Here is a 10,000-nt window from a genome sequence, read left to right as displayed (position 1 = left end):
TGCTCCAGAGTCCAACGGTGATGAGTTTCCACTGCTCCAGAGTCCAACGGTGGTGAGTTTCCACTGCTCCAGAGTCCAACGGTGATGAGTTTCCAGAGTCCAACGGTGGTGAGTTTCCAGAGTCCAACGGTGGTGAGTTTCCACTGCTCCAGTGATCAACGGTGGTGAGTTTCCACTGCTCCAGTGATCAACGGTGGTGAGTTTCCACTGCTCCAGAGTCCAACGGTGATGAGCTTTCCACTGCTCTAGCGGACGCTTGGCATTGCCATGGTGATCTTAGTAGGCTTGTGTGGGGCTGCTCGGCTGTGGAAACCCATTTCATGAAGCTCCCGACAAAACAGTTATCGTGCTGACGTTGCTTCCAGAGACAGTTTGGAACTGAGTGTTGCAACTGAGGACAGACATTTTGTTACGCGCTACGCGCTTCAGCACTCGGAGGTTCCCGTTCTGCGAGCTTGTGTGGCCTACCACTTCACGGCTGAGCCGTTGTTGCTCCGAGACGTTTCCGCTTCACAGTAACAGCACTTCCAGTTGACCGGGGCTGATCTAACAGGGCATAAATGTGATGAACTGACTTGTTGGAAAGGTCCTGTGACGGCGCCACGTTGGAAGACACTGAGCTCTTCAGTAAGGCCAGTCTACTGCCAATGTTTGTCTATGGAGATTGCATGGCTGTGTGCTCGATTTTTATACACCTGTCAGCAACGGGTGTGGCTGAAATAGAATCCACTAATTTGAAGGAGTGTCCACATACTGCTGTATATATAGTGTTATAAACACACATACAGTTGAAGTCGGAAGTTTACATACACTTAGGTTGGAGTCATTAAAACTCGTTTTTCAACCACTCCACAAATTTCTTGTTAACAAACTATAATTTTGGCAAGTTGGTTAGGACATCTACTTTGTGCATGACACAAGTAATCTTTCCAACAACTGTTTACAGACAGATTATTTCACTGTATCACAATTCCAGTGGTTAAGAAGTTTACATACACTAAGTTGACTGTGAAAATTCCAGAAAATGATGTCATGGCTTTAGAAGCTTCTGATATTTTTGGAGGTGTACCTGTGGATGTATTTCAAGGCCTACCTTCAAACTCAGTGCCTCTTTGCTTGACATCATGGGAAAATCTAAAGAAATCAGCCAAGACAAGACAAAAATTGTAGACCTCCACAAGTCTGGTTCATCCTTGGGAGCAATTTCCAAACGCCTGAAGGTACCACGTTCATCTGTACTAGCAATAGTACGCAAGTATAAACACCATGGGACCACGCAGCAGTCATACCACTCAGGAAGGAGACGCGTTCTGTCTCCTAGAGATGAACGTACTTTGGTGCGAAAAGTGCAAATCAATCCCAGAACAACAGCAAAGGACGTTGTGAAGATGCTGGAGGAAACCGGTACAAAAGTATCTATATCCACAGTAAAACGAGTCCTATATCGACATAACCTGAAAGGCCGCTCCGCAAGGAAGAAGCCACTGCTCCAAAACCGCCATAGAAAAGCCAGACTACGGTTTGCAACTGCACATGGGGACAAAGATTGTACTTTTTGGAGAAATGTCCTCTGGTCTCTGATGAAACAAAAATAGAACTGTTTGGCCATAATGACCATCGTTATGTTCGGAGGAAAAAGGGGCGGGCTTGCAAGCCTAAGAACACCATCCCAACCGTGAAGCACGGGGGTGGCAGCATCATGCTGTGGGGGTGCTTTGCTGCAGGAGGGTCTGGTGCACTTCACAAAATAGATGGCATGAGGAAGGAAAATTATGTGGATATATTGAAGCAACATCTCATGACATCAGTCAGGAGGTTAAAGCTTGGTCGCAAATGGGTCTTCCAAATGGACAATGACACCAAGCATACTTCCAAAGTTGTTGCAAAATGGCTTAAGGACAACAAAGTCAAGGTATTGGAGTGGCCATCACAAAGCCCTGACCTCAATCCTATAGAAAATGTGTGGGCAGAACTGAAAAAGCGTGTGCGAGCAAGGAGACCTACAAACCTGACTCAGTTACACCAGCTCTGTCAGGAGGAATGGGCCAAAATTCACCCAACTTATTGTGGAAGGCTACCCAAAACGTTTGACCCAAGTTAAACAATTTAAAGGCAATGCTACCAAATACTAATTGAGTGTATGTAAATAATTCTCTCTACTATTAATCTGACATTTCCCATTCTTAAGATAAAGTGGTGATCCTAACTGACATAAAACAGTAAAAAAACATTTTACTAGGATTAAATGTCATGAATTGTGAAAAACTGAGTTTAAATGTATTTTGCTAAGGTGTATGTAAACTTCTGACTTCAACTGTACACAGTACCAGTCAAACGTTTGGACAAACCTACTCATTCAGGGGTTTTTCTTTATTTTTACTATTTTCTTCATTGTAGAATAATAGTGAAGACATCAAAACTATGCAATAACACATATGGAATCATGTAGTAAATAAAAAAGTGTTAAACAAATTAAAATATATTTTAGATTCTTCAAAGAAGCCACCCTTTGCCTTGATGACAGCTTTGCACACTCTTGGCATTCTCTCAACCAGCTTTGTGAGGTAGTCACCTGGAATGCATTTCAATTAACAGCTGTGCCTTCTTAAAAGTTAATTTGTGGAATTTATTTCCTTCTTAATGCGTTTGAGCCAATCAGTTGTGTTGTGACAAGGTAGGGGGGAGTATACAGAAGACAGCCCTATTTGGTAAGATACCAAGTCCATATTATGGCAAGAACAGCTCAAATAAGCAAAGAGAAATTACAGTCTATCATTACTTTAAGACATGAAGGTCAGTCAATGTATGTGTTATTTCATAGTTTTGATGTCTTCACTATTATTCTACAATGTAGAAATAGTAAAAAAGTGATAATAATTGAATGAGTAGATGTGTCCAAACTTTTTACTGGTACTGTATATATACACACACACACACACACACACACACACACACACACACACACACACACACACACATACACACACACACACACACACACACACACACACACACACACACACATATACACACACACACACACACACACACACACACACACACACACACACAATATATATACATACACACATATATACATACACAAATATACATATACACACACTGAGAGTTTCTAGGGTTGTTCTGAAGATATTTTGTGTGTGTGTGTGTGTAGCGTTGTTCTCAGCGTATGGGTTGAGTGTGAACGTCAGTGTTCCCCGGACCGTCATCAGACTTCCCTTCCCTCAGGCTGCGACCTGGTACCTCACCTTACAAGTCTTCTGCAACAGGTAACACGAACACCACAGCTCCACGTATCAGCCTGTATCTATATAGAATGGGTTTCTAATGTCTCTCTGCAGTAGTGACTGTGGTAATATAACAGTAACACCACAGCTCCACGTATCAGCCTGTATCTATATAGAATGGGTTTCTAATGTCTCTCTGCAGTAGTGACTGTGGTAATATAACAGTAACACCACAGCTCCACGTATCAGCCTGTATCTATATAGAATGGGTTTCTAATGTCTCTCTGCAGTAGTGACTGGTAATATAACAGTAACACCACAGCTCCACGTATCAGCCTGTATCTATATAGAATGGGTTTCTAATGTCTCTCTGCAGTAGTGGGTAATATAACAGTAACACCACAGCTCCACGTATCAGCCTGTATCTATATAGAATGGGTTTCTAATGTCTCTCTGCAGTGTGACTGTGGTAATATAACAGTAACACCACAGCTCCACGTATCAGCCTGTATCTATATAGAATGGGTTTCTAATGTCTCTCTGCAGTAGTGACTGTGGTAATATAACAGTAACACCACAGCTCCACGTATCAGCCTGTATCTATATAGAATGGGTTTCTAATGTCTCTCTGCAGTAGTGGTAATATAACAGTAACACCACAGCTCCACGTATCAGCCTGTATCTATATAGAATGGGTTTCTAATGTCTCTCTGCAGTAGTGGTAATATAACAGTAACACCACAGCTCCACGTATCAGCCTGTATCTATATAGAATGGGTTTCTAATGTCTCTCTGCAGTAGTGACTGTGGTAATATAACAGTAACACCACAGCTCCACGTATCAGCCTGTATCTATATAGAATGGGTTTCTAATGTCTCTCTGCAGTAGTGAGTGGTAATATAACAGTAACACCACAGCTCCACGTATCAGCCTGTATCTATATAGAATGGGTTTCTAATGTCTCTCTGCAGTAGTGTTGGTAATATAACAGTAACACCACAGCTCCACGTATCAGCCTGTATCGAGGACTGTGGGACCTATGGAGAGTGTCGACTGTTGAGGTCATACAGCTATCTCTACGCTGCCTGTGTCTGCAAAGCTGGTAGGTCGCACAACACACAGACACATTCCTCATATATGTGTGTATATATATTGTGTATATATATATATATACACTCAGCTGGACAGTTTATTAGGCACACCCATATAGTACTGGGTCGGACCCACCTTTGCCTCCAGAACAGCCTGAATTTTTCGGGGCATGAAAATGTTGCTCAATTGGTGTCAAGGGACCTAACGTGTTCCAGGAAAACATTCCCCACACCATTACACCACTTTCACCAGCCTGTCCATGGACTCATGCTGTTTACGGCAAATCCTGACTCTGCCATCAGCGTGACGTAACAGGAACCGGGATTTGTCAGACCAGGCGGTGTTTTTCCACTCCTCAGTTTTCCAGTGTTGGTGATTTAATAATAATATGCTGCTTACACCATCAGACCAGGCAGTGTTTTTCCACTCCTCAGTTGTCCAGTGTTGGTGATTTAATAATAATATGCTGCTTACACCATCAGACCAGGCGGTGTTTTTCCACTCCTCAGTTGTCCAGTGTTGGTGATTTAATAATAATAATAATAATAATAATATGCTGCTTACACCATCAGACCAGGCGGTGTTTTTCCACTCCTCAGTTGTCCAGTGTTGGTGATTTAATAATATGCTGCTTACACCATCAGACCAGGCGGTGTTTTTCCACTCCTCAGTTGTCCAGTGTTGGTGATTTAATAAAAATAATATGCTGCTTACACCATCAGACCAGGCGGTGTTTTTCCACTCCTCAGTTGTCCAGTGTTGGTGATTTAATAATAATAATAATGCTGCTTACACCATCAGACCAGGCGGTGTTTTTCCACTCCTCAGTTGTCCAGTGTTGGTGATTTAATAATAATAATATGCTGCTTACACCATCAGACCAGGCGGTGTTTTTCCACTCCTCAGTTGTCCAGTGTTGGTGATTTAATAATAATAATATTTATGCTGCTTACACCATCAGACCAGGCGGTGTTTTTCCACTCCTCAGTTGTCCAGTGTTGGTGATTTAATAATAATAATATGCTGCTTACACCATCAGACCAGGCGGTGTTTTTCCACTCCTCAGTTGTCCAGTGTTGGTGATTTAATAATAATAATAATAATAATATGCTGCTTACACCATCAGACCAGGCGGTGTTTTTCCACTCCTCAGTTGTCCAGTGTTGGTGATTTAATAATATTTATGCTGCTTACACCATCAGACCAGGCGGTGTTTTTTCCACTCCTCAGTTGTCCAGTGTTGGTGATTTAATAATATGCTGCTTACACCATCAGACCAGGCGGTGTTTTTCCACTCCTCAGTTGTCCAGTGTTGGTGATTTAATAATTAAAAAATAATATGCTGCTTACACCATCAGACCAGGCGGTGTTTTTCCACTCCTCAGTTGTCCAGTGTTGGTGATTTAATAATAATAATATGCTGCTTACACCATCAGACCAGGCGGTGTTTTTCCACTCCTCAGTTGTCCAGTGTTGGTGATTTAATAATAATAATATGCTGCTTACACCATCAGACCAGCCGGTGTTTTTCCACTCCTCAGTTGTCCAGTGTTGGTGATTTAATAATAATAATAATATGCTGCTTACACCATCAGACCAGGCGGTGTTTTTCCACTCCTCAGTTGTCCAGTGTTGGTGATTTAATAATAATAATATGCTGCTTACACCATCAGACCAGGCGGTGTTTTTCCACTCCTCAGTTGTCCAGTGTTGGTGATTTAATAATAATAATAATAATATGCTGCTTACACCATCAGACCAGGCGGTGTTTTTCCACTCCTCAGTTGTCCAGTGTTGGTGATTTAATAATATGCTGCTTACACCATCAGACCAGGCGGTGTTTTTCCACTCCTCAGTTGTCCAGTGTTGGTGATTTAATAATAATAATAAATGCTGCTTACACCATCAGACCAGGCGGTGTTTTTCCACTCCTCAGTTGTCCAGTGTTGGTGATTTAATAATAATAATAATAATAATATGCTGCTTACACCATCAGACCAGGCGGTGTTTTTCCACTCCTCAGTTGTCCAGTGTTGGTGATTTAATAATATGCTGCTTACACCATCAGACCAGGCGGTGTTTTTCCACTCCTCAGTTGTCCACTGAAGCTGCTGCCTGTTGTTTTTAGCTGATAGGAGTGGAACCCAGTGTGGTCGTCTGCTGCAATAGCCCATCGGTGACAAGGATCAACGAGTTGTGTGTTCTGAGATGCCGTTCTGCACACCACTGTTGTACTGCGCCGTTATTGGTCTGTTTGTGGCCCGCCTGTTAGATGCATGATTCTTTGACCTCTCATCAACCAGCTGTTTTCTCCCAGAGGACGGCTGCTGACTGGATGGTTTTGTTTGTTGCACCATTCTCAGTAAACCCTAGACACTGTCGTGGTGAAAAGCCCAGGAGGGCGGCTGTTTCGGAGATACTTTAACCGGCGCTCCTGGCACCGACTATCATAACACACTCTGTAAGAGTGATCCATTTTAATGAATGGGGTGGTGTACCTAATAAACTGGCCTCTGAGTGTATTTATATGTATGTGTGTATACACACACACTATAGTATATGTATATTTACACACTATAGTATATGTATATTTACACACTATAGTATATGTATATTTACACACTATAGTATATGTATATTTACACACTATAGTATATGTATATTTACACACTATAGTATATGTGTGTGTGTGTATGTGTATATATATATTGTGTATGTATGTATGCATACACACACTATAGTATACAGTGGGGAAAAAAGTATTTAGTCAGCCACCAATTGGATTTAATTTGACCTTTCACAAGTATGAAAGAATGTCAGCCACCAATTGTGCAAGTTCTCCCACTTAAAAAGATGAGAGAGGCCTGTAATTTTCATCATAGGTACACGTCAACTATGACAGACAAAATGAGAAAAAAAAATCCAGAAAATCACATTTTTAATGAATTTATTTGCAAATTATGGTGGAAAATAAGTATTTGGTAAATAACAAAAGTTTCTCAATACTTTGTTATATACCCTTTGTTGGCAATGACACAGGTCAAACGTTTTCTGTAAGTCTTCACAAGGTTTTCACACACTGTTGCTGGTATTTTGGCCCATTCCTCCATGCAGATCTCCTCCTAGAGCAGTGATGTTTTGGGGCTGTCGCTGGGCAACACGGACTTTCAACTCCCTCCAAAGATTTTCTATGGGGTTGAGATCTGGAGACTGGCTAGGCCACTCCAGGACCTTGAAATGCCTTCTTACGAAGCCACTCCTTCGTTGCCCGGGCGGTGTGTTTGGGATCATTGTCATGCTGAAAGACCCAGCCACGTTTCATCTTCAATGCCCTTGCTGATGGAAGGAGGTTTTCACTCAAAATCTTACGATACATGGCCCCATTCATTCTTTCCTTTACACGGATCAGTCGTCCTGGTCCCTTTGCAGAAAAACAGCCCCAAAGCATGATGTTTCCACCCCCATGCTTCACAGTAGGTATGGTGTTCTTTGGGATGCAACTCAGCATTCTTTGTCCTCCAAACCACGACTGAGTTGAGTTTTTACCAAAAAGTTATATTTTGGTTTCATCTGACCATATGACATTCTCCCAATCCTCTTCTGGATCATCCAAATGCACTCTAGCAAACTTCAGACGGGCCTGGACATGTACTGGCTTAAGCAGGGGGGACACGTCTGGCACTGCAGGATTTGAGTCCCTGGCGGCGTAGTGTGTTACTGATGGTAGGCTTTGTTACTTTGGTCCCAGCTCTCTGCAGGTCATTCACTAGGTCCCACCGTGTGGTTCTGGGATTTTGCTCACCGTTCTTGTGATCATTTTGACTCCCACGGGGTGAGATCTTGCGTGGAGCCCCAGATCGAGGGAGATTATCAGTGGTCTTGTATGTCTTCCATTTCCTAATAATTGCTCCACAGTTGATTTCTTCAAACCAAGCTGCTTACCTATTGCAGATTCAGTCTTCCCAGCCTGGTGCAGGTCTACAATTTTGTTTCTGGTGTCCTTTGACAGCTCTTTGGTCTTGGCCATAGTGGAGTTTGGAGTGTGACTGTTTGAGGTTGTGGACAGGTGTCTTTTATACTGATAACAAGTTCAAACAGGTGCCATTAATACAGGTAACGAGTGGAGGACAGAGGAGCCTCTTAAAGAAGAAGTTACAGGTCCGTGAGAGCCAGAAATCTTGCTTGTTTGTAGGTGACCAAATACTTATTTTCCCCCATAATTTGCAAATAAATTCATTAAAATCCTACAATGCTGATTTTCTGGAGAAAAAAAATCTCATTTTGTCTGTCATAGTTGACGTGTACCTATGATGAAAATTACAGGCCTCTCTCATCTTCTTAAGTGGGAGAACTTGCACAATTGGTGGCTGACTAAATACTTTTTTCCCCCACTGTATGTCAGTTAGGATCACCCTCATCACCCTCATCATCATCATCATATACACACTATAGTACATGTATATACACACTATAGTACATGTATATACACACTATGTAGTACATGTATATACACACTATAGTACATGTATATACACACTGTAAGTACATGTATATACACACTGTAGTACATGTATATACACACTGTAGTACATGTATATACACACTATAGTACATGTATATACACACTGTGAGTGCATGTATATACACACTGTAGTACATGTATATACACACTGTAGTGCATGTATATACACACACTGTAGTACATGTATATACACACTGTAGTACATGTATATACACACTGTAGTACATGTATATACACACTGTAGTACATGTATATACACACTGTAGTACATGTATATACACACTGTAGTACATGTATATACACACTATAGTACATGTATATACACACTGTAGTGCATGTATATACACACTGTAGTACATGTATATACACACTGTAGTGCATGTATATACACACTGTAGTACATGTATATACACACTATAGTACATGTATATACACACTGTAGTGCATGTATATACACACTGTAGTACATGTATATACACACTGTAGTGCATGTATATACACACTGTAGTACATGTATATACACACTGTAGTACATGTATATACACACTGTAGTACATGTATATACACACTGTAGTACATGTATATACACACTGTAGTACATGTATATACACATTGTAGTACATGTATATACACACTATAGTATATGTATATACACACTATAGTACATGTATATACACACTGTAGTATATGTATATACACACTGTAGTATATGTATATACACACTGTAGTATATGTATATACACACTGTAGTATATGTATATACACACTGTAGTACATGTATATACACACTGTAGTACATGTATATACACACTGTAGTACATGTATATACACACTATAGTACATGTATATACACACTATAGTACATGTATATACACACTGTAGTACATGTATATACACACTATAGTACATATATATACACACTGTAGTGCATGTATATACACACTGTAGTACATGTATATACACACTGTAGTACATGTATATACACACTATAGTACATGTACAGTGGGGAAAAAAAGTATTTAGTCAGCCACCAATTGTGCAAGTTCTCCCACTTAAAAGATGAGAGAGCCTGTCATTTTCATCATAGGTACACGTCAACTATGACAGACAAATTGAGAATTTTTTTTCCAGAAAATC

The 10,000-nt window shown here is 41.0% G+C and overlaps 1 protein-coding gene across 1 annotated transcript in view; it reads left to right on the top strand.

The window, feature by feature from the left end:
• Positions 1-10,000, top strand: part of LOC121565043 (post-GPI attachment to proteins factor 6-like) — a 19,669-nt gene that overhangs the window by 7,691 nt on the left and 1,978 nt on the right. The window contains exons 6-7 of the mRNA XM_045219986.1: positions 3,176-3,290; positions 4,265-4,351. Coding sequence (XP_045075921.1) covers positions 3,176-3,290; positions 4,265-4,351 — 202 coding nt within the window. The remainder of the gene's footprint in view (positions 1-3,175; positions 3,291-4,264; positions 4,352-10,000) is intronic.

The sequence above is a fragment of the Coregonus clupeaformis genome, unplaced genomic scaffold (assembly GCF_020615455.1).
Source record: "Coregonus clupeaformis isolate EN_2021a unplaced genomic scaffold, ASM2061545v1 scaf2977, whole genome shotgun sequence".
NCBI classification, from domain to species: Eukaryota; Metazoa; Chordata; class Actinopteri; order Salmoniformes; family Salmonidae; genus Coregonus; species Coregonus clupeaformis.
This window is presented reverse-complemented; position numbering and strand designations above follow the sequence as displayed.